Below are 25,701 nucleotides of genomic sequence, written 5' to 3'. Positions count from 1 at the left end.
AAATGAATTTTTGTTTCTGATAGTCAGCCCTGAGGGCCATAGTCTCGAAAGCCACACTGCTCTTCAAATTCTGGCCATTTGCTTTCCAAGAGAATTTAAAAAAATAAAATAATAAAATCCCATTGAACGCCGGGCGGTGGTGGTGCATGGCTCTAATCCCAGCACTCAGGAGGTAGAGGCAGGCGGATCTCTGTGAGTTCGAGGCCAGCCTGGGCTACAGAGTGAGTTCCAGGACAGGCTCCAAAGCTACACTGAGAAACCCTGTCTCAAAAAAACAAAACAAAACAAAACAAAAATCCCATTGAACACAAATTCAGGGCACATTTTTAAACAATCTTTTTCAGTGTAAGAAAGCTGATCAGTGCTTGGGAGTAATGTAACTTGATTTCATCACCTTGGTTCTTGGGCTTGCAGAACATTCCGTGATTTGAGTCTCTGTCTCTCTTTCCCTACACTCCTTGCTGTGAATTGTTTTTCTTTTCCGCTGTCATTGGCTTTGGTCTTGTTTTCCATGGCTGCTGGGCCTTCAACCTGTCCTTCCCTTGGGTGCTCTGCCCTCCTGGACTATACGTGTCCCCAACCTGGAAACAAGTAACTAAAGCCCCCGACTCCCAAGGTTCTCTCTGTCCCAAGCTGGTCCAAGTAGGTAGAAACCACCCAGCCTTCTGGCGGCAACAGGCTGGCTGTTTCCCTGCTGGCAGGGGAACCCTTGTTTTACTTTACATTCTACGTTCCCTCGTGTCTCAACTGAGCACCAAGAGTAGAACTTGGAGGAGTGAGATGCTGGACAAGTCATTAGACTCCAGGTTTGTAGTTCATGAAGAGGAGAGAATATTTGCACTCAGGATGTCTTAGGAGTGTTAGGAGACTTAAATACAGTCCCCGTTCCCTCCCCCGCGCCCCATCCCCCAGCCAAGACCAAATGCTTAGCTATCCTCAATCATTCTCTGTAGTTAGAAGTTTTCCTGAGTACCACCCAGTCCCGCAGCCACTCAGCACCAAGTAAACACACAGAGGCTTATATTAATTACGAACTATATGGCCTGTGGTTCAGGCTTCTTCCTAGCTAGCTCTTACAACTTAACCCATTCCTATTAATCTATGTCTTGCCAAGTGGCTTCGTGGCTTACTGGTACTTTTACATCTTGCTTTTCCTGGTGGCGGCTCGCAGCATCCCCGTCCCTCTCCTTTCCATTCCCCATGTTTAAGGTTTCATTGCTGTGTTCCTGGGATGGACTTTCAGCCTCATAGCTTGTTTTTGGCCCAGGTAGATGGACACCTACCCCATGGAAGGCTCTCTTACTCAACCATGACTATGACGTCAGCCTGCTCATTGGATTACGCTGGTGCTGCCTTTTACGTGTGGTTCCCATTGCTTCCCAGATACCGGGCTAGCCTTTAGCAAGCCTAAGGTTGAACAGGTAGATCAGAAGAGATGAACACGTTGTTCTGATGTGAGAGGGCCTCAGAGAAATCAAACTCCCTATAGGGTGAGAGGTTTTGTCTCCCCAGAGAGAAGCTGCATCATTTCCTGGTAACAGTTGGCTTTCTGTTTTCTGTGCTGACGCCTTTGGTCTTTGGGGATCCCGGCAATCAGGAGATACCAAGTCCCTCAGCACCTTTGTTTTCTCAAGTTCTTCAGAAGCAGTCAGAAAGGATTTAGTGTCTGCCCTGCCTTGTGGTCATGTCTCTCTGGGCTGAGATGATTTCTTGCTCTAGGGACCAAGGTGGAATTGCTTGTTTTGTGGCCTCTCAGAAGCTCCCTGTTACCGGGTAACCCGTGTTCACCTGCTCTCTCTGGTTTTCTTGTTCAAAAACGCAGGTGGGGCAGGGGTGCTCTGGGGACCATCTTGGACCCTCCACAGCTTTCTTTGCAACTTCCTCACGTGCAGGTACCTCCTCTTCCCTGTGAGTTTAGCGACCGTTCCCGATGAGCCGGGGCTTGCTCTCCACTTAATTTCTTCCATACCAGCTCCATGTCTCGTTGAACTGACCACACGTTTGCCCTGCACATTATGTGGGTTATTAGAGCAAGGAGGCCTGCTTATGGCTTTAAATAAAAAGCTGCTACTAAAAGCTGCCTAGAGACCCGCAGGTAATTACCGACCACAGGTCTGTGATTTCCATGCCTGCCAAGCACACCTCTTGTTTCTTGCTTTTATCCATTTAGCTAAACTTGGCCGGCATAGTATTTTGAGTACAAAGGTTCAGGGCAAGAGGTTTCCCTCCACAGCCCTTCTGGGATGGAGAGGCGGCGGGGTTGAAGGTATGGAAGGAAGCACTCTCCGCAACTCCCTCCCCGCTTAACATCCAGGGGTGTTCCCGGCCCTCGAGTGACCAGACCTTATGTTTAAGTAAACAGTCTCAGGCCTTTAGCCCACGCATTTCCCAGTGTAACCCTAGAATGGTCTTTACTTTTTACAATGGGGGGGGTGTCTCTCTGGAGTTGGTTCACAAGGCCAGGTGCCCTTTCCAAAAAGAAATCACTCTGGTTTTCAGCTGGCAAAAGCCAATTGAGGTGATTGTCAAAGGCATGACAACAGGGGAACTGGCAGAGGAAGGGATACGATTTAGCAGCAGGGCTTTTCTCCTTGCTGGAGACCCCTGACCGCCATCTTGAGTGTCAGTGATTCAGGCCCCTCTTCATCTTTTCCTTGACATACAATTTAATAAGTCAATGTTCAAATAAAGTTCTGAAAGGGCATTCAAGATGGGTCTTGTGCTCCTAAGAACAGCTTAGATGCTTTTAACAGTTTCTTTGTCCCTCAGGAGCTTTCTCAGTTACCTTGATGCTCTGGCCTAGACTGAGGATGCTGTGGGGTTACTCTGGCCCAGCAAAGAAGCTATAATCTCCCAGTTACTACATGATGGGCTCTGTGTGCGAAGAAGACCTATCATATAAAAAGAAGGTTCTAGAATTTTTTTTGGGGGGGGGGGAGACAGGGTCTTGGGTAGGTCCCAACTGGCTTTAAATACAACAGGTAGTCAAGGGTGATCTTGAATTTCTGATCTTGTAGCCTCCACCTCCGAAGTGATGGGATTATAGGCATGTACCACGATGATCAGTTTCATGCAGCGCTAGAGATCAAACCTAGGCTTTTAGTGTATGCTGGACAAGTGTTCTCTCGACTGAGCTACATCCCAGCCCAGGCTCTATACGGCTGTTCTCAATGATGAGTCTACCTGAATTTAGCCATAGTCAACCTCTGAAACCCAGGAGAGAGCCTGGGCTTTGCATGTCACACCCATGCTGAGAGCAAAATCTTGAACTCCCTGAAGAGATCCATAATTATCCTAGAAGCATGGAAATGTCACTTTTTACCTTAAGAGATTTCAAAAATCACCTAGATGTAGAGGAAACATAAACCACCCAGACAACCCAACTTTAAAAGAACACGAAGATCCAATCTATCAGCTTTTCAAAATGGAAAAAATAAAAATCCCAGCAACAACTGGAAAGTATGGACTGTTTGAATTTCAAATACAGCTCTAGGAGACCACAGACAAAAGCCCCATTGTCTGAAGGGCCCTGCTGCTTCAAGGGGTCCCCATCCTCTTTGGATTCTGAAGTGGAGCAGGTCCTTCTCTGCCCCCCCCCCCACCAGGTCGAGCCTCGTGGCTATGTGGGATATTTGGAGGAAGACTTCAAAGACTCCTGTGGGGTGACACAGGGTGAACTGATCGACACAACTCCATCACTTCATGTCCAGCCTCCACAAAAGCTGGGGAGGGTTAACTATTCATGGGGTACCCCTTGGTTCTTTTATGAGCTATCTATGGGGAGGGCAGACAGAGGGTGAGGAGAGAGGCTGGGAACTTCTTTTCCGAAGCAACTCAATGGGACCTTTACAGGCAAGGGTGGTGGCTTCTCCCTCAGAATGCCTGGCCCTCTTCCCAGTGTGAAACATTCCCCAAATATGCCGCTTTGTGAGCGTCCCAGCTGCCCGAGCAGACAGCCGCCTGCTGCCAGAGAGCGGGCACCCACGGGATGCTGGGTGTGGGGGCCCAATAGGTCCCTCAGCCAGCGCCCTGGACTTGCCAAATGCTGGGGAGGCCTGACCAATGCTTACGAGTCTTGAGGCTGAATCTGGACAGCATTCCAACCGAGACAAGAGTTGGACGCTTCTCTGGCTACCTTTACATCCCTTTCTGCGTTTGGATCAACCCTATAAAGAGGCATCTTGGTGTACATGCCTTGTTGGTGTTTTTTCCTCGAGTCCTTGCAAAGATGGAGAGACCATCATGAGCTGAATTCCTGGGCAGACTGCTCTGAAAATGACTTAGGAAGAGTGGGGGTGACCAGCAGCTGTTACTTGGTATTTCTTTTGTTTGCAAGTGAGGAAGCCAAGGAGGAAGAAAATGTCTGGTGGACGGTAAGAAGCCCCTGGCAGGGAACAGCTGGAGACCTCTCTGGGGCGGGCTGGACTGTGTGGGCAGGAGTGTCGCCTGTCTTTGCTTTGGAAGGGTGCAGTTGGCGGCATTGTGGGCAGCAGAGAAAGGGCGCCATTAAGGACTCTTGGGAGGGGGATGCTTCTGCAAACCTTGTTCAGCTTGTTGCTGTGACTTCCTGCAGAGCACAGTTAATGACAAGGGTCATACCCAGTCTCACCCTGTCTGGTGCTCTGGGTACTCACCCCCAAAATACGGGTTTAAGTGTCAGCCTCATGTGGCCTCAAGTTCATGTCTCCAAAGATCCTGAAGTCTTTGTTCCAAGAAGGCCACCGAGGGAAGAGCTTGGAGACCACTTGATCGAGGGTGGATTTGTCATCTGCGTATTTGAATTGTCTTTGCTTTAGTTTTAAGTGTGCATGGTTGTCAAAAGGGAAGGCAACCAAAAAGCCAAAAAAAGCAATTTTTAAATTAATTACAAAATATAGCATTAATAATAAATGAGCTTTGTTTCCCATGATTCAGCATCTCTTTCATGAGCCTCAGGTCTTGTTTGGAGTTTCTTCATCCACTTCATTCTATTTTGCTGTGTAGGGGTGCACTGCCCCACCCGACCACCTGGTGTTCTCTGCTGGCTCCCTGCTCCTTTAAGCACATCTCTGGTTTTATTCTGTTGGTCCCTCTCCAAGCTCTTCCTCAACAGTTGACGTCCATCTTGCCAAATCCAAGTCCTAATAATTAGCATCATAGGGAGTGGAAATCCAGGAGGGATCTAGAGCCAGGCAACCTGGGGCCAGGCAACCTGGCTTGACCATTGGCTTGTTGTGGAGTCTTGAGCTACTCGCTGTCTTCTGTCAACACTTTTCCTCAGCAGTAGTGGGTGATGTTCCTGGTGCCGCGTGTGAGAGCTCTTGAGGGGATTAAGTGAAACTGTATATGTCTCAGAACTGGGCTTGGCTCCATTACTCTTTAGTTTGGGCTGCTCCTATGCCTCCCTAGCGTTTACTGGTAAATATTACTGTTAGGAAAGGCGAGGATGAGCAGTAATGGTGACAGAGTAAGAACGTCACTGTGCGGATGTTCATGTTTTCTCTGACCCTTGAGGATACAAGGGGGAAAACTAACCACGCTGTGCGTGCAGGAGGCTCCGTTCTAACTGCTTTATCGAGACAGTGCCCATACCATGACAATCACCCAAGAGACGTGTTCTCTTCGGGGATTTGTCTGTTTGTCTGTCCCGTTGATTCTTCATCTTGTGATTCAAATATGCAGAGAGAAAAATTCGCTATTTTAACTATTTTTTTTAAATGTACAACTCAGGAGTGATCATTGTACCCACGAGGTTGTGTAAACCATCACTTCTATTTCAAAATGTTTTCATTACCCTAAACATGAAAGAGTACCCATGAAGTAACAGCGCCCCAGTTTCCCCTCTGTTAGCCTCTGGGGACTACTAATCTCCCCTTGGAGTCTGAATTGACCTATTCTGGATATTTCATGGAAATGAAATCGTATTTTATTTGCCCATGGTGTCCAGCTATTTGCACTTAGTGTAGTATGCTCCAGGTTCATCCCTTATAACGTTATCAGAGCTTCATTTTTTTTCCATGCCTGGCTAGTATTCCACTGTGAGTTGACCACATTTTATCCAGTCACCTATACACAGACACTCGAGTTGTTTCTACCTTTGGGCTAGTAAAATTAAACTGTAATTAACATTAGCATAAAGTATTTGTTCAAGTTTCTGCTTTCAAGTTGCAACGAACAGAATGGCTGGGTCATATGTGATTCTATTTTAGCTCTTTGAAGGATCCTAGATCTATTTTTCCGTCTTCCTTTTGTGTTTTCCCCTGTTGGTGTCTCCCTCAGATTCTCTTCTGTTTCCTCTTCTCTTCCAAGCTTCATTGTACTTCCAAACAGCAGGCATGTTCTTCCTCCCACATTTCCGAGGAAACGCCCCCTCTGTTCCTTGTTTGCTGGTAGAGCATACATCAGGGACTCTGGCCACATTCACTCAATCCTGTCATCTCCTCGTCAAGGCAGGGTAGTATTTGTAGAAGGCCATGCGTAGGTCTCTGCTGACTTAAGGCAGAGGCTGGTCAGCCTCAGGATGGCCCCAGAAGGAGTAAGATACCAAAGGCTCTGCAGAGTGCTGCCTTCCACAGACTCCTTCATCCCGAACCACACCTTGTTTTTTTTTTTTTTTTTGTTCTCCATCCATTTTGTCTTGGCGGGCAATTTGGCCACCCTGTCCTGTGGGAGGGTTGTTCTCCACTTCTCATTTGCCCACAGTTTCCTCACTTTTTCTACAAGCAAGTGAATTAATTAGTGAATACCCCAACAGACCGCGAGCCTGCCTCAGACCGCCATTCTGGCCGCTGGGTTAATTGTTAGCCGGGTTTCTGGCCGTCATTCATTTCACAATGAGGCTCCTAATTAATCTCCGCGCAGTTCTCACCAGAAGAAAGGCCGTTAGGGAGAAACATCCCTAATTACCATGAGAAAGGAAATGTCAAGAGCCCCGTTGAGTTTTTCTGGCACCCCTCCCTGGTCTCAGATGAAAACCCCCTGCCATTGGGTTAGGAGGCTGCCTAGCCATCGGCCATGAAAGACCCAGTGTGTGAGCCTGGGGGCCCCAGGCTACACCCGCACAGTTCCGAGTTCAGCCTGCTGTACGCACACCCTCCTGCCCCACCGTGTTTCCCAGTTTCCAGGGCCACAACTGAGTGGGAAATTTCCTCGACTCTCCCAGAAGCAGGCGAGCAGCTTTCCTCTGGAAAAACTAAAGGTCTCTTCTTTGTGTGTGTTTTGTACCTTCAGGACAAAAGATCCTTCATCACCGAAGTGACGTCTTAGAAACAGTCGTCCTGATCAACCCTTCGGATGAAGCAGTCAGCACTGAGGTGAGTATTCAGTTCTACGAGGTCTCCCTTAGCGCCTCACAGGATGGAGGCTTGGCTGAGAGCAGGGGCTGGGTAGAGGGTAGTCGGAGAGGGATGCAAGAGGGAGGAGTCCCAGGTTCCAGTCTCCCTTGATACCCAGAGTCCTGCTCTCGGCCTCTAGTATCACTTCAGACAGCCTCTTCCAGTAAGGACGCAGTGGACAGTGCCAGCTGGAAGCGTACTTGTGGAGGGGTGTGGAATTGGGGGCATGCATTGGGTATGTGGTTGCCAGGATGCGGAACAGGAATGTAGCAGAGGAAGCAGACCGTGAGCGCTCAGGCTGGTACATACAGGGATGGATCTCAGAGATGGAACTAGTGTCCGAGTAGCACCCCTGTTCAGAGCTATCCAGGCCAGCCCTCAGCACAAGCCTCAGAAACATGGTCTCTAGTTTAGGCCAGATCACCTGGTGTCATCAACCAAGGTCTGCCACTTACAAGCTGGTAGCTTCCGTCAAGTTATCTTGCTTCTTCGGTTCGAACCTCTGTGCAAAGGGGATCCTAACAGCCCCTGCATTTAATGTCCCGACTTGTGGTGCTTTGAAGTGCTCGGGGCTCAGAACAGAGTGGCACTCGGTGGCTAAGGTGTCCATGGTGGCCGTTGCTACTGTATTATTAACATCACACAAAATCATTGCTAGAGAGAATAACTGGGAATTTCAGGACCCTTCTTGACATAAGAATTTCATCCTTCAGGCCGGGCATTAACAGCGCTCCTTCCCCCCCTCTTGGAGATGGAGTAGCTTCTTGGACATTAACATAGCCCAAGGCCCTGGCATCATCATGGCTATGGTGCTTTCTGCCCATGCTTTAGCAACTCTGACTATATGATTTTTCAAATTGGGATATGATTCATAAACCGTAGAATTCATCCACTGAAAATATGTAATTTTGCGATTTTTTTTAAAAAAAGAACGTTTACAAAGTTGAACAGGTATGATCACAATCTAACTCCAAAACATGCCTGTCACTCCCTAGAACGTCCTAAACCCACTAGCAGTCACCCCACTGCACCTTGGCTTCTCGAAACTTCTATATTTTTCTCTCCAGATTTTTTTCTGTTTCAGACATTTCATATAATGGCATCATACAAACGTGGCCTTTTTTGTTCGGCTTCACTTTCTTAGCTTAATGGCTTCAAGATTCCATCGTGTGGTACCATGTGTCAGTTCTGCACTCCTTTTGATGGCTGTGTAGAATCCTTTTGTGTACATATACCGCATCTGATTATTCATTGCTTAGTTGCTGGCACGTAGGTGGCTTTCACTTTTGGGCTATCATAATTGGGCCTGTTTTGACCTACTTCTGCCTGCAAAAGTTCTAAAAGCATTGAGATGGAGATTCTTGTGAGCAAAAAAGCTGGAGGATTAGTATATGCCCAGGCAGACTGCCTAGAAGAGCTGTGGGGAAAAAAGGAAAAATAAAATAAAAAAGAAAGCTTTTTGGGGGGTGAGGGTGGGGGGAGAATCCAAGCTTAGTCCATGGATCAGATGAGTCTGAAACAACTCTTTAGGTATGCATGTTTTTCCAGCAGTGGCCTGTGGGTTTCTTGGACAGGGGTCATGGCCTGCTTAGTTCTGAATTCTCCCCAATGCAGAACATTATGTGGGGTGTATTGCACGTGCTAAATATTCACAAGCCGGGTTCGGAACCTTGGTGCTGGGGGTGGTGTTTCTCCGGTGGACAGCTGGCTCCCTGCCACCCAAAGCTGGCCGAGAGTTCTCTAGCACAGACTAGTCAATTCAGTTTCCCAGCTTGCCAGGCAGGGCTCGGCCTTTTGTGTGTCGAGTGTCAACTGCTACCCCTGGAGTCTGTGTTTGGCGTGGCGTGCTTGCTCTGTGGCTTCGGAGGGAGGAATCCTGGGTAGGAATGGACGACTTTGAGGCCCTCCTTGGAAACATGTCTTTTCTGAGGATAGCTGGGGGGACCTGAAGAGTGACCGATCCACAAATCTCTCCTGGCCTTACATAGGCTGCAGGCTGCTAGCAGACACTTTCCAACAGCTGTGAAACAAATGCTGGCCAGCTGTGAACACTGCTTTGAAAAGAGGAGGAAACTTGGGGGGTGAACGTCAACAACCACTTCTGTCTTTTGGTTGAAGCCAAGCTCTAATATGGTATTCACGGGTGCCCTAATAACCACAATGATTAATTTTTATGAATAACTCCTACAGCCAGGGAGGGCTTTGTCCAACACTCCCCGCCCCCACTCTGGGATGAAGAAATTAGACTCTTGGAATGAGCGTCTTTGGTTGGTAGTAAGCTTCAGGCACAGACCTGGTGTTGGGACTCAAGGACCAGCTCTCACTCTTTGCATCCTCACTTAACGATCTGCGCCTGCGCTGTGTTTCAGGTGCGCTTGATGATCACTGACGCCGCCCGCCATAAGCTGCTGGTGCTCACCGGACAGTGCTTTGAGAACACTGGAGAGCTCATTCTCCAGTCAGGCTCTTTCTCCTTTCAGAACTTCATCGAGATTTTCACCGATCAAGAGGTGGGTTCCGCACGGCGTCATGTCCGCATGTGTCGGGGGGAAGGCAGGAGGGACCCCTTTGCAATAAGCACAACTGGGATCCAAAATGACTTGGGCTTGGGCTGGATCACAGCTCCAGTGGTGGGTGGCTGGAACCACTGCCGGTGTGCTGGAGACGTGAGTGGGCAGTGGAATGATCAACATTTACAGATGGCAGAAGAGCTGGACAGCACTCCAGCAGAAACCCAGCTTTCCTCTTTTCCGAGAGACTTCTCCACAGATCTCTTGGACTTCAGCAGGAGGTCCCTGCCCTGATCTCTGTTAGGACTTGTGCCACTTTTCCCTGGCCTGATTATTTCTAATTTCTCTTACCTCTAATGATCGGACCCTAGGTTTGGAGTGAAGCACTATGAAAAGCTCGGGGTGGGTGGAGTGGAATGGGGTGGGGTGGGGGTGGAGAGTGGGGTGGGGTGAGGTGGAGTGGAGTAATGTGGGGGTGGGGTGGGGTGGCGTGGGGGTGGGGTAGAGAGTGGGCTGAGGGCTATGCTGGCAGGAGTTAGCATAGCCATTCAGCTCTGTCTCCCTGTGATGGCAGCCTTGGTGACTCACTGGGAAGGGCCATGCGCCTTGTCTCCCTGCATTCAATCTTCCTCAGCCCCCCCCCCACTTCACAGAGGGGTCTCTGTGTGCTTGCCCTCTCAGCAAACTGCCCAGCTTCATCGCTTTCACCCAGAGGCCCCGGTAGAACCCGGGTGAGATGACAGCATTTTTCCCCTCTCCACACACCGGAGGGGTAGACAGCCCAGGACCGTGAAAAGGAACGCTTCTACTTAGTGTGTGAAGCCGCAGCTCTTGAGGCAGAGGCTGTGAGGTCATCTGTACCTGGAGGCACATAGCACCAGCTCAGCAGAGTGAGAAAAAGGTCCCTTGCTGGCAAGTGGCTCCTTGCTCAAAGGCCTCTGGGCTCGCTCACAGATGGCCTGTCTTCCCACTTTAAGGAGGAAGCTTTGTCTGTGTCTTTCTCCAGAGCCATGCTCTCTCTCCCTCCGGGGCTGAGCCAGACACCCTGATGCATCTCACCCACATTGCTCAATTGCCCTGAAATGCCCAGAGAAAGAGCTACGATTTCCCCTGTTTGGACTGCCCTGAAACTGGTGAATCAGTTACTACAATGCCAGCTCTTTTTCAAGATCGTGTTCTTAGATCATGTGCTACGAAGGGCACTGTGGCATTTAGCTGGCATTTCAGAGGTCAGCATCTTGTCCCAGGGAGGGGAGCGGGCCATGGAGGTCTGGTAGTGTTGGTCTCTGCTGGTATGTTCAGCTCAGCCCTGCCCTGCGGCCTGGGCTCATTTACATGCACATGGGGCCTTCTCACATTCCTGTTCAGTTCTGCAGGCCTTCCTGGTGTTTGCTCTCTGCCCACATCATGGGTTTGGTTTTGTGCCATGAAAACCGAGCAAGGGAAATGTGTAAGGAAAAGCATTTTATCATCACCAAGATTTTACATAAGGAGGCATCATGTGCCACTCATCTGGGTCCCAAGTAACCCCTCCCTTTTAAAATAAGGAATAGTTTTATAAAGTGACTACTTAAATCACTTCTAAAAGTCATGGAAATGGAGGTTTTGTACAATGGGCTGTGCATGTGCCCAATTTTAGCATTCATTATAAAGAAAAAGAAAGTCTCATCTAAAGAATTCAAGTTCTGAAGAAGGGGCAACTTCTCCAGGGTCTAGAATCATTCATAAAGGCGGATCCTAACCTTATTCCACCTGGGCAGCCCTCACCGTGGCCCCAGATGGTCATATTCTTCTCTCCTACTCCACCTTCTCTGGAAGAAGTCATGCTCAGTGCACACAAAAAGGTTCTCCAGAGTTTTCTCTAATAGGCTAGATCAGTAATTAGTATTAGGGTAGGGGGGGAATGTGGAATTCATGTTTGTTCTCCTGCCAAACCAATGAGACTCAGCCTGTGGTTCTTTTACTTAGACATTGAAGAAAGGATGCCACAGCTAAAGTGGATTAAAGACTGCTAGATAGGGGCTGGAGAGATGGCTCAGTGGTTAAGAGCACTGGCTGCTCTTCCAGAGGGCCTGGGTTCTATTCCCAGTGACCACATGGCAGATCACAACTGTCTGTGACTCCAGTGCCAGGGGACCCAACACCTTCTTCTTCTTCTTCTTCTTCTTCTTCTTCTTCTTCTTCTTCTTCTTCTTCTTCTTCTTCTTCTTCTTCCTCTTCCTCTTCCTCTTCCTCTTCCTCTTCCTCTTCCTCTTCCTCTTCCTCTTCCTCTTCCTCTTCTTCTTCCTTCCTTCCTTCCTTCCTTCCTAGGTAGAGCACTGCGTGCATGTGCTACACAAACAGACAGGCAAGCAGGAAAATTAATAAAAATTTTTTAAAAATTACTAACCTAGACCAATGAATATTCATGTTTGGAACTAGGATTGCTGATTGTTGCCTTGGCAGAAGGCTTGCAGGATGACTCAGTGAGGTTATTTGCTGTCCAGTCTTGCTGCATTTCTCCAACCCTTGAAACATACTAGTCAATTGAAAAAAAAAAAAACAGAAATATAAAATTAGAAAAGCAAACATTTCTAGGAACATTTTTTCAGCCTTTCCATAGGAAAGTTTCTTGTTTTTGTTTTTGTTGTTGTTTTTTGAGACAGGGTTTCTCTGTGTAACAGCGCTGGCTGGCTGTCCTGGAACTCAGAGATCCTCCTGCCTCTGCCTTCCGAGTACTGAGATCAAGGTACTTGCCACCACGCCCAGCGAGATTTTTCTTTTTGTTTTATTATATCTTCAGGGAGGGACTTTGAGCCCATGTCCACCTACACTTTCCACTCATTCCCTATATTACTCATCTTTGGTTTTACTGAGTTATGTCCTGTGTGTTCCCTGTCATGGTAGGTATGGGGAAATTCAAGCTTTCTTCACTTGTCATTCTTTGACACACCTTGGAGTTATCAGACAGGTGGATATTTCAGCCCAGAGTGAAGAAACGTTGTCTTGTCTAGAGATACTCATTTGTAATCCATTTGCATGATACGCATATTTAAAGCATAAAGACAGATGCTGTACTCTAGAGGGAGGAGCATTAAGAACCCTAGAGGCAAGCTGGGCGGTGGTGGTGCACGCCTGTAGTCCCAGCACTCGGGAGGCAGAGCCAGGTGGATCTCTGTGAGTTTGAGGTCAGCCAGGGCTACCAAGTGAGTTCCAGGAAAGGCGCAAAGCTACACAGATAAACCCTGTCTCGAAAAACAAAAACAAACAAACAAAAGAACCCTAGAGGCTAAAGTCAAAGAGGAGGCTCCAGCAAGAGGGACTTGTTTCAGGAGTTTTGTTCGTTTAATTAGGTTTCTCTAAAATGTCACAATTTGGGTAAGGGATGTAGCTCAATGGTAAACGTTTGCCTGGCATTCCCAAGACCTTGGGTTTGACAACCAGCATCAATGCATGGGCATGCGTATGTGTGCACATGCACACACACACACACACACACACACACACACACACAGAGAGAGAGAGAGAGAGAGAGAGAGAGAGAGAGAGACAGAGACAGAGACAGAGACAGAGACAGAGACAGAGACAGAGAGAGAACACAAATAAATAAATACAAATTGTTGGGTATCTTGACCTAATCTAGACATCATATTCCAGAGTCAGTAATTTGTACAGTTTCCAGTCCAGTTAATAAATAAGCCTAAAAGCTTCCAATTTTCTCTAAGCATGATTAAATGTCAATGGAGAAGAAATACAGGCCTTGAGGCATTCTGCAACTTAGCATAATATGGAGATTCCCATTAAGAAAAAGAAAAGCCTTTATTAATACACTTTTAAAGTACAGTACTTCAATAGAGGACCAAGCTAGTGAGGGACCTTGAAGTTTAAGCTTCTTTGGCTTCATGTAAATCCATTTGATTGACAGCTAAAATCCCCGAGGTTTTCTAGGGATATTGTCGCTAAGCCACATCTTCCAATCCCATCCTTTTTACTTCGCTGGCTTGTTGAACCTTAACATTTATCTCTTTAGAATGCTACCCTGTTCACAGTTGCCATGGCATTATATCCTCAAGTCCAAAGCCTTCATAAATACCTTAGTTCTACCATCCTGCATTCTGTTATGCCTCTTATTCTGAAGCCATGCACAGATTTGGTAAACATCCTGCTCCATTTTCATCCTAGTCAGCATTCAACAGGACAGAAGTGAACCTTGACGCAGCCTATCACAGACCTTCCTCCAGGTTGACACTAAAGAACACTACTTACGTGACTGCCTGTAAATCACCTAATTCTGCTATCACACTGTTCCAAGACCCTGTTAAATGTCTCGCCAAAGCCCAGAGATACGCTGTCTACAGTATTTCCTCTTCAGCTAAGCAAAAGTATTTCCTCTTAATCAGAAAAGGAGATACAGTTTGAAATCTGTGCTTTAGAAATCAAAATCTTGTTTTGTTAATGTCTCCAGTAAAGCCTTTTATTCCTTTACCATCTTTCCTGCATGTAATCAGAAAAGGTAATGAATAAAAGAGATGATTTTGCTCCAAAGCAGGATTTCTCCTCCTCATGTCTGCCATCCATCTCTGTAAGACATGGCAACAGTCCCTGTGTTTGATAGGCATCAGCTGTCATAGCTGCAAAAAGATGTCATGTGTTGAACTGACCAAGTTAAGTGCAGTATAACCTAGTGTACTGAGTCTGCTTCTGGGTTCGCTGTATGGTTGTTAGTACTATTAACATGGCTTCCGGTTCATCTCAAAGCAGCCGGTTTCAACGAACTGGTCATCATTTCCTTTCCCCTGCCGACATCTCAGATCCTTCTCACTGACCCCACCATTCACCGAATGATTGTGGATTGAGCATCACCAAGGACTGGGTATCTTAAGTCATCTGTTGCCCTTGAATCCCGTCCTCATCATGATACTCCTCACACAGGCCTGGAACTGGGCTATGGGAAGACATGGGGGTTCAGTTGTGTTGGGTAGCCCCACGGCTGCTGTGAAGTCCTCCTATCTCCTGCCCTGTCCCATCTGTCTCCTTGACTGGCTCTCTCCAATCCTTGTCTTTATGTCCTTGTCTCACTGGGTACAGCATGCTGATGTTCTTCCAGAATAATTAGATCTTTACTCTCTGGCTGGCTTTCCTGATCTCATTAAATCATAGTTGTCTGTCCAGTGATGGCTGTTGGCTGTCTTTCATGCTCTCTGACTTCCTCAGAATTCTCGGCAACCTTATTTGTTTTTGAGTCACTTTGAGTCACTTCCTGTATTTCACAGGAACTCTCTGGGGACAGGTAAAGAGATGGAAAGTAGGATAATATCCCTCAAGTCTTTTTACTTTCTCCTTGAATTAGGTGACTGTATATTTCATATTAAAAGTTACAAATTGGGGGCTGAAGAGATGACTCAGCAATTAAGAGAACTGGCTGCTCTTCCAGAGGACCTGGGTTCTGTTCCCAGCACCTACATGATGGTTCTCACCCTTTTTGCCCTTCATAAGCATCAGGTGTGATGTGGTGCACATATATCTGTGCAGACAAAACACTCATACATATAAAACCAAAAAATCTAAAAAATAACATTAAAATCATTAACATAAGTTAATAATTAAATAACCCCAGACACACACAGCTAGACTACGCCATCAATTTGACTCAACTCAGATAGACTAGATCTCAAAGATTAAAATGAACTGAACTTATTTTTAAATTTCCATTGTGGAAGACTTAGCACTTTGGATTATTATTGATTTGCCCCCTAAAATGTAAATATGAAGAGTTCTCATGTACTCTGTGTGAAAGTTAGGAATGAGAGAATCCTTATTGTGCTGAAATTATGGTAATGAGGGTCTATGTCAATTATTGGACAAGAACCCATATTTAAGAGAAATAAATAAAATGGGATAAGGAAAAAATTTAAAAGACCAATGAGATGGCACCATAGGTAAAGGCACTGATCGCCACGCCTGCTGGCTTGGGTTTGATTCCCTCCTTACCTTTTTCCCAGGATCCACATGTTATAAAGAGAACACCAACTCCAGCAAGTTGCCCTCTGACCTCCACACACATACACCATGACAACACATACATACCCAATATGAATGAATGAATAAATAAATGCAATAAAAATGAAACTTTATTCATGTTTGCTTTGGCCAGCAAATAATCTGAACAAAGATTTCCCCAAGGATGGCTGACATTTATAAAAATAGATTTGATCAGTGATGCCCTTTACCCCCGTGGGTACTTGCCATTTGTTGTGTTAGTTTTCTTAGTTTCCAAAACAGGAGTTGACGCTTAACTGTTTTATGGAACAGTATTCAGTTAAGTCCGAGGAAAATAGCAACGCATTGTTATTATTTTGGTATTTTGTGACATCAACTGCTGTACTCAGGATTGATAGTCCAACCAAACAAAAATGACTGTTCTCCTGCAGTCTAATATAGGAAAGTCAGGCTTCTATACATTAATTACCTGTACACACATACCCCTCACACTCCTAGCTTTGGAATGGTAGTATTCTGGAGTTCATTGAGACAAGAAACCAAGGGCAACGGCTCCGAGCCGATGGCTCACGAATGGCCATTTGTTTTGGCCCTGAATCATTTGCATCTGGATGTATACCCCTTGTCACTTGATCCTCTGAACTGATGGGTGAGATTTTGCTGAAACAGTAGTTTGGAGCGGATGGCATGATTTGCCTTTGCTGAGCCAAGACCAAGAAACACATGACCTTGATATTGAAGAAAGGAAACTGTTTCCGTAAACCATACTTTTGTTGGTCCTGATTCGGTTTTCCATGTTCCCTTCCTTGGGAAGTAATGAATGGTATCTTGAAAAATGTGTAAAGCCAAATGAGATCCTATTCACTCACAGCCAGTTTGTCCCGAATCCACTGAGATTATGGAGAGAGCTGCGAGTCACACCTTGAAATTATTTATTTTGATTTTTTTCCACCTTGGAGTTAAACTTAAATGGAGGAGTGAATGTGGCCACTGGTTTGTATAATTGCCAGACCACTTTGTCATCATGGCTTCAATAGGAGCATTTGTGTTTGGAGAGGACCAGGCACTTAGTGAGCGTGGGTGCCAGAACCTAGTAATTCGCTATAGTAGTGGGAAATCAATAACTTCCTGTCTCTTAAAGGGAAAAAAAAAATCAAACTTTTTTTCTCCTGTGCCTATTGGGTTAAGAAAAGCAAGGTTTTATTCTTATCGGCTCTTTGAGAATTTTATACAATGTATTTTGATCATATTCACCCCCTCTCCTAACTCCCCCCAGAACTGCCCCTTTTCCCTACCGATTAACATTGTGTCCTCTGTTTCAGTTTTGTTTTTTTTTAAACCCACTTTCTCCAATGTATGCTGCCCATCTGTTCTTTGATGTGTGGCCTACCACTAGGGTATGATCGGCCAAGGGCCACATCTTTAAGACAATTGGCGATCCCTTTCCTCGCAGTCGCTCCTTAGTTAGCAGGGGGACTTCACACCCAACGTCCCACCTCTCCATGCTGGCATTTTTGTCTGGCGTAGGCGAAGGTAAAGGTTTCTAACTCATGGTGAAATGATGGATACAGCTCTCTCCTGTGATGGCCTAGGATTGGTTAACGAGCACCTTGGCATGGCAAACACCCAGAGGCAGCATTCAAATTGTTTTTATAACTGCTGCTGTGTAGGGCACCAATCATCCAGATGGTTCCCGGTTTTGAACCAGAGCGGGGGTTCTGGAGCAAGGCTATACCTATGGGGAAAGGATTCTAAAGCAGAGGTCAGGAGGTGGCAGAGGGTACATACGGGGACTCGGGGCAGAGGCTATCCACCTTCCAAAATGCAAGCTTATCAATATTTTAATCAGAACCGTGGCCAGATTTTTGATATTAGCCCTATGCAAAGTCAGTGATCCTGAAATAACTAATAATAGATGGGAGTGATGGATCAGTAATGACGTCACTTAACCCCTTTCTTCCTTTCTTTTTTACAAACCCAGATTGGGGAGCTGCTAAGCACCACCCACCCTGCCAACAAAGCCAGCCTCACCCTCTTCTGCCCTGAGGAGGGAGACTGGAAGAACTCCAACCTTGACAGACACAATCTCCAAGACTTCATCAACATTAAGCTCAACTCAGCTTCTATCTTGCCAGAAATGGAGGGACTTTCTGAGTTCACAGAGTATCTCTCCGAGTCCGTGGAAGTTCCTTCCCCCTTCGACATCCTGGAACCTCCCACCTCGGGCGGATTTCTCAAGCTCTCCAAGCCCTGCTGTTACATTTTCCCGGGGGGCCGGGGTGACTCTGCCCTGTTTGCCGTGAACGGATTCAATATGCTGATTAACGGAGGGTCCGAAAGAAAATCCTGCTTCTGGAAGCTCATTCGGCACTTGGATCGTGTGGACTCCATCCTGCTCACCCACATTGGGGATGATAATCTGCCTGGCATCAACAGCATGCTGCAGCGGAAAATTGCAGAGCTGGAAGAGGAACGGTCCCAGGGTTCCACCAGCAACAGTGACTGGATGAAGAACCTCATCTCCCCTGATCTGGGGGTTGTGTTTCTCAATGTCCCTGAGAATCTGAAGAACCCAGAGCCCAACATCAAGATGAAGAGGAGCATAGAAGAAGCGTGCTTCACCCTCCAGTACCTGAACAAACTGTCCATGAAACCAGAGCCCCTATTTAGAAGTGTCGGCAATACCATCGAGCCTGTCATCCTGTTCCAAAAAATGGGAGTGGGCAAACTCGAGATGTACGTCCTCAACCCAGTCAAGACTAGCAAGGAAATGCAGTATTTTATGCAACAGTGGACTGGTACCAACAAAGACAAGGCTGAACTGATCCTGCCCAATGGTCAAGAAGTCGATATCCCAATTTCCTACTTAACGTCAGTCTCATCTTTGATTGTGTGGCACCCAGCCAACCCTGCTGAGAAAATCATTCGCGTTCTGTTTCCTGGAAACAGCACCCAGTACAACATCCTGGAAGGACTGGAAAAACTCAAGCACCTAGACTTCCTAAAGCAGCCACTGGCCACCCAAAAAGATCTCACTGGCCAGGTGCCCACCCCCACAGCGAAGCAAGTCAAATTGAAGCAGAGGGCTGACAGCCGAGAAAGCCTGAAGCCAGCTGCAAAGCCACTCCCGAGTAAATCGGTGAGGAAGGAGTCCAAAGAGGAAGCCCCTGAAGTCACAAAAGCTAGCCAAGTGGAAAAAACACCCAAAGTTGAGAGCAAAGAGAAAGTAATAGTGAAAAAAGACAAGCCGGTGAAGACAGAACCCAAACCTTCAGTGACAGAAAAGGAGCTGCCCAGCAGAGAGGAGCAGTCCCCTGTGAAAGCCGAGGTGGCCGAGAAGCCAGCCACCGAGAGCAAGCCTAAAGTCACCAAAGAGAAGGTGGTGAAAAAAGAAATCAAGGCAAAACCCGAAGACAAGAAGGAGGAGAAGGAAAAGCCCAAGAAAGAAGTGGCTAAAAAGGAAGACAAAACGCCACTCAAGAAAGACGAGAAACCCAAAAAGGAAGAGGTCAAAAAGGAGGTCAAAAAAGAAATCAAAAAAGAGGAGAAGAAAGAGCTGAAGAAGGAGGTTAAGAAGGAGACACCCCTGAAGGAAGCCAAGAAGGAAGTCAAGAAAGAGGAAAAGAAAGAAGTTAAAAAGGAAGAGAAGGAACCCAAAAAGGAAATTAAGAAGATCTCCAAAGACATAAAGAAATCGACTCCTCTGTCAGAAACAAAAAAACCAGCGGCATTAAAACCCAAAGTAGCCAAGAAAGAAGAGTCCACCAAGAAGGAGCCTGCTGCTGCTAGCAAGCTCAAGGACAAGGGGAAAGTTAAAGTCGTTAAGAAGGAAGGCAAGACCACAGAGGCAGCTGCCACAGCCGTGGGCACCGCGGCCACCGCGGCTGCTGCTGTGGCAGCGGCTGGGATAGCAGCGGCCGGTGGTCCTGCCAAAGAACTTGAAGCTGAGAGGTCCCTTATGTCATCCCCTGAGGATCTAACCAAGGACTTTGAGGAGTTAAAGGCTGAGGAGATCGATGTGGCAAAGGACATCAAGCCTCAGCTGGAGCTCATTGAAGACGAAGAGAAACTGAAGGAAACCGAGCCGGTGGAAGCCTACGTCATCCAGAAAGAGACAGAAGTCAGCAAAGGTTCTGCTGAGTCGCCTGACGAGGGCATCACTACTACCGAAGGGGAGGGGGAGTGTGAGCAAACCCCCGAGGAGCTGGAGCCGGTCGAGAAGCAGGGAGTGGATGACATTGAGAAATTTGAAGACGAAGGAGCTGGTTTTGAAGAATCCTCTGAGACCGGAGACTATGAAGAGAAGGCGGAAACTGAGGAGGCTGAGGAGCCAGAAGAGGATGGGGAGGACAATGTGAGCGGAAGTGCCTCGAAGCACAGCCCCACGGAAGATGACGAATGTGCAAAGGCTGAGGCGGACGTGCACATCAAGGAGAAGAGGGAGTCTGTGACCAGCGGTGATGACCGGGCTGAAGAAGACATGGATGAAGCGCTTGAGAAAGGGGAAGCTGAACAGTCTGAGGAGGAGGGTGAAGAGGAGGACAAAGCAGAGGATGCCAGAGAAGAAGACTATGAGCCTGAAAAGGCTGAGGCTGAAGATTATGTCATGGCCGTGGTTGACAAGGCTGCGGAGGCTGGTGTTGCTGAGGAGCAGTACGGATTCCTGAGCACACCAACCAAGCAACCTGGAGCCCAGTCTCCTGGCCGAGAACCTGCGTCTTCAATTCATGATGAGACTCTACCTGGAGGCTCAGAGAGTGAGGCCACCGCTTCTGATGAGGAGAACCGAGAAGACCAGCCTGAAGAATTCACTGCCACTTCTGGATATACTCAGTCAACCATTGAGATATCTAGTGAGCCTACTCCAATGGATGAGATGTCTACTCCTCGCGATGTGATGAGTGATGAGACCAACAATGAGGAGACAGAGTCCCCATCTCAGGAGTTCGTAAACATTACCAAATATGAGTCTTCGCTGTATTCTCAGGAATACTCCAAACCTGCTGTGGCGTCATTCAATGGATTGTCAGAGGGGTCAAAAACGGATGCCACAGATGGGAAGGATTACAATGCGTCCGCCTCTACCATATCACCACCTTCATCCATGGAAGAAGACAAATTCAGCAAGTCTGCTCTGCGTGACGCTTACTGCTCCGATGAGAAAGAAGTGAAAGCCAGTGCCGTGCTGGACATCAAAGACATTTCAGATGAGAGACTTAGCCCATCCAAGAGCCCATCCCTGAGTCCTTCTCCGCCATCACCCATAGAGAAGACTCCCCTGGGTGAACGCAGTGTGAATTTCTCTCTGACACCCAATGAGATTAAAGTCTCTGCAGAGGCAGAAGCGACATCAGTCTCCCCTGGAGTGACCCAAGCAGTAGTGGAGGAACACTGTGCCAGTCCTGAGGAGAAGACCCTGGAAGTAGCATCACCATCTCAGTCTGTGACTGGCAGTGCTGGCCACACACCTTACTACCAATCTCCCACCGATGAGAAGTCCAGTCACCTACCTACAGAAGCCACTGAAAAGCCGCAGGCAGTTCCAGCGGGTTTTGAATTCAGTGAGGCCAAAGACGAGCATGAGAGAGCTTCCATAAGCCCCATGGATGAGCCCGTGCCCGACTCGGAGTCTCCCATTGAGAAAGTTCTGTCTCCCTTACGCAGCCCTCCTCTTATTGGATCTGAGTCTGCATATGACGACTTTCTCACTGCTGATAGCAAGGCTCTTGGCCGATGTACCGAAAGCCCCTTTGAAGGAAAGGATGGGAAGCAAGGCTTCCCAGACAAAGAAAGCCCAGTGTCTGACGTGACTTCCACTGGTCTTTACCAAGACAAACAGGAAGGGAAAAGCACAGGCTTCATACCGATAAAGGAAGACTTTGGTCCAGAAAAGAAAACCAATGATGTTGAAATCATGAGTTCTCAATCAGCTCTGGCTTTGGATGAAAGGAAACTAGGAGGAGATGTGTCTCCAACACAAATAGATGTCAGTCAGTTTGGCTCATTCAAAGAAGACACCAAGATGTCCATTTCAGAAGGCACCGTCTCAGACAAATCGGCCACTCCTGTGGATGAGGGCGTGGCAGAAGATACTTACTCTCACATGGAGGGTGTGGCCTCAGTCTCCACTGCCTCGGTGGCCACAAGCTCATTTCCAGAGCCAACCACAGATGACGTGTCTCCTTCTCTGCATGCTGAAGTGGGCTCCCCACACTCCACAGAGGTAGACGACTCGCTTTCGGTATCTGTGGTGCAAACACCTACCACTTTCCAGGAAACAGAAATGTCTCCATCTAAAGAAGAGTGCCCAAGACCGATGTCCATTTCTCCTCCCGACTTCTCCCCTAAGACAGCCAAGTCCAGGACACCAGTTCAAGATCACCGATCCGAACAGTCTTCGATGTCTATTGAATTTGGCCAGGAATCACCTGAGCATTCCCTTGCCATGGACTTCAGTCGACAGTCTCCAGACCACCCTACTGCGGGTGCGAGCGTGCTTCATATCACCGAAAATGGGCCAACTGAAGTGGACTATAGTCCTTCTGATATCCAGGATTCTAGTTTGTCACATAAGATCCCACCAATGGAGGACCCATCCTACACCCAAGATAATGACCTGTCTGAGCTCATCTCGGTATCTCAGGTGGAGGCTTCCCCATCCACCTCTTCTGCTCACACCCCTTCTCAGATAGCCTCTCCTCTTCAGGAAGACACTCTCTCTGATGTGGTTCCTCCCAGAGACATGTCCTTATATGCCTCACTCACCTCCGAGAAGGTGCAAAGTCTGGAAGGAGAGAAGCTCTCTCCAAAATCCGATATTTCTCCACTCACCCCACGAGAATCCTCACCTTTGTATTCACCTGGCTTTTCAGATTCTACCTCTGCAGCCACAGAGAATGCGGCGGGTCGCCAAACCTCTTCCCCACCATTGGATGCTGCCTCTGCAGAGCCCTATGGCTTCCGTGCCTCAATGTTATTTGATACAATGCAGCATCATCTGGCCTTGAATAGAGACTTGACCACATCTAGTGTGGAGAAGGACAGCGGGGGGAAGACACCCGGCGACTTTAGCTATGCCTATCAAAAGCCCGAGAAAACCACCAGATCTCCAGATGAAGAAGATTATGACTATGAATCATATGGGAAATCCACCCGGGCCCCTGATGTGGGCGGCTATTACTATGAGAAGACAGAGAGAACCATGAAGTCCCCATGTGACAGTGGGTACTCCTATGAGACCATTGAGAAGACCATCAAGCCCCCAGAAGACGGTGGCTACGCCTGTGAAATTACTGAGAAGACCACACGGACCCCTGAAGAGGGTGGTTATTCATATGAGATCAGCGAGAAGACCACACGGACCCCTGAAGTGAGTGGCTACACCTACGAGAAGACTGAGAGATCTAGAAGGCTCCTGGATGACATTAGCAATGGCTATGACGACTCTGAGGATGGTGGCCACACACTTGGAGACTGTAGCTACTCCTATGAAACCACTGAGAAAATTACCAGCTTCCCTGAGTCTGAAAGCTATTCCTATGAGACATCTACAAAAACAACACGGAGTCCAGACACCGAAACATACTGTTATGAGACCATGGAGAAGATCACCAAGACCCCACAGGCATCCACATACTCCTATGAGACTTCAGACCGATGCTACACTACAGAAAAGAAGTCCCCCTCCGAGGCACGCCAGGATGTTGATTTATGTCTTGTGTCCTCCTGCGAATACAAACATCCCAAGACAGAGCTCTCGCCTTCCTTCATTAATCCAAACCCTCTGGAGTGGTTTGCCAGTGAAGAGTCCACTGAAGATTCCGAGAAGCCCCTCACTCAGGCCGGAGGAGCCCCTCCACCTTCAGGAGGCAAGCAGCAGGGCCGACAATGTGATGAAACTCCACCCACCTCAGTCAGTGAGTCAGCCCCATCCCAGACCGACTCCGATGTTCCCCCGGAGACGGAAGAGTGCCCGTCCATCACAGCTGATGCCAACATTGACTCTGAAGACGAGTCAGAAACCATCCCCACCGACAAAACGGTCACATACAAACACATGGATCCACCTCCAGCCCCCATGCAAGACCGAAGCCCTTCTCCTCGCCACCCTGACGTGTCCATGGTGGACCCAGAGGCCTTGGCCCTTGAGCAGAACCTAGGCAAAGCTCTGAAGAAGGACCTGAAAGAGAAGGCCAAGACCAAGAAGCCGGGCACGAAGACCAAGTCCTCTTCTCCTGTAAAGAAGGGTGATGGGAAGTCCAAGCCCCTGGCAGCATCCCCCAAACCAGGGGCCTTGAAGGAATCCTCTGACAAGGTGTCCAGAGTGGCTTCTCCCAAGAAGAAAGAATCTGTGGAAAAGGCAACGAAGACCACCACCACCCCTGAGGTCAAAGCCGCACGTGGGGAAGAAAAAGACAAGGAGACGAAGAATGCCGCCAACGCCTCTGCGTCCAAGTCAGCCAAGACCGCCACAGCAGGTAGGTGGGGGTCTCCCTTCACAGACCATGGTTGCGTTTGCGCTCGACGCTTGTCTACTTCTCGGTGTGGCTTTTTGCTGGGAAGAGCAGGGAGCAGGGACTGTTCTTCACCTCCCCTCTGCCTTCCTCTTCTGCCCAAAGGTACACCTCTTAGTCCAGTGCAGCTCCCAGGCTTAGAGATAGCAGAGTACGTGGTCCAGGGCTGCTGGAATCCGTCGGGTGGGATTGTTGGGTTGGTATCGTTCTGGACAGCAGCTGCAAGCCTGGTTGCAAACTTTCAAAAGTAAGAATATATGTCTCTGGCTGTTCAGGGAGACTTCAGGCACATTGGCCCTAAAAATCACATTGAGATGATAGGCCAGGAGCTCCAAAGGCCTAGAGCAAACCAGAGGTCCCCTAGCAAACTTGGAATGTTCAGTTTAGGCACAATATTTATTTCTTCTGAAAAAGTTTAAAATGTAAAATTTAAAAATTCACAATTTTTTTTAAGCCATCATTTGGGCAACATGTGTCCATTGAAACATCTGTGTTTTCTTACCTGCTCTTGAAGAGTAATTCAGTTGACCAGTAGTGTCTAGTACAAAGAGAAGGATGCATTAAAGGCTGTTTCTTCTTCCTTCCTACCCATGGCCTTACTAACACAGTACTTTTTCAGACTGGATTTCAACTCAACAGGAGCTAAATAAAGATGTCTGGGGGCCCCCGATTTGCCACGGACACACAGCGGTCTCCATTTCTTAGCAGCAGCTTGAGGCTTTCGGTTTGGGAGATTGGTTCTAGCCTCATAGCCCTGGCTGGTTATGATCTTGTGACCTTCCAGCCTCTACCTCCTGTTCTGGGGTCACAGGAGTGCACCACCAGAACCGGTGTGAGCAGGCTTTTGACGGGACGGCTCCTGGGCAGCACAATTCCTCCTGTGCTTTAATCACATCTAGTAATACACTTTGTTTGCATCCCATAATTACCCAGGAATCTTCAACCACAAAATAATACATTTATCCAAACGTGTAAAGCAAAAACTCAACTTAAGCATTTCCTTGATATAATGAGGGAAAATCCAAGAGACCAACTTCTGGGGCTTTCACATCTAGCACCCTTTAGGACATATTAGTTCCAGCCTCAGGTTTTTATTTTGACATCAGATTTTGTCAGGCTTGGCACTTACACAATTCAAATAGAAAACAAACTGAATTTGGTCATGATCAGATTAAACATAAAACCACCAGATAATTAACTCCCTGTTTTAGAAGAGTTGACAACCATCTTATACTTAGGAGAAGGCATGAAATTCATCTAAATAGGAAGAAAAAAAAAAACAGCTGAAATTTGCTAAAACACTAGCTCATATAACTGATTAAGTGTTTTTTCTTTTGGCATCTGAAGAGGTAAAGACAGTACTGGTGAGATAGTTTTGTGGGTAAA

The 25,701-nt window shown here is 47.6% G+C and overlaps 1 protein-coding gene across 2 annotated transcripts in view; it reads left to right on the top strand.

Annotated features, from left to right (window-relative positions):
* Map1b (microtubule associated protein 1B) overlaps nucleotides 1-25,701 on the top strand; it is a 100,932-nt gene that overhangs the window by 67,532 nt on the left and 7,699 nt on the right. Inside the window, exons 1-4 of one of the 2 annotated variants that reach the window (XM_076552120.1) lie at nucleotides 4,273-4,373; nucleotides 7,210-7,292; nucleotides 9,683-9,823; nucleotides 17,784-24,279. In XM_076552120.1, the coding sequence (XP_076408235.1) occupies nucleotides 9,692-9,823; nucleotides 17,784-24,279 (6,628 nt within the window). In that variant the 5' untranslated portion in view covers nucleotides 4,273-4,373; nucleotides 7,210-7,292; nucleotides 9,683-9,691. Of the gene's footprint in view, nucleotides 1-4,272; nucleotides 4,374-7,209; nucleotides 7,293-9,682; nucleotides 9,824-17,783; nucleotides 24,280-25,701 lie in introns of those variants that run through there. The other variant, XM_006994415.4, reaches the window with a different exon arrangement.

This window comes from Peromyscus maniculatus, chromosome 15, assembly GCF_049852395.1.
Source record: "Peromyscus maniculatus bairdii isolate BWxNUB_F1_BW_parent chromosome 15, HU_Pman_BW_mat_3.1, whole genome shotgun sequence".
NCBI classification, from domain to species: Eukaryota; Metazoa; Chordata; class Mammalia; order Rodentia; family Cricetidae; genus Peromyscus; species Peromyscus maniculatus.
This window is presented reverse-complemented; position numbering and strand designations above follow the sequence as displayed.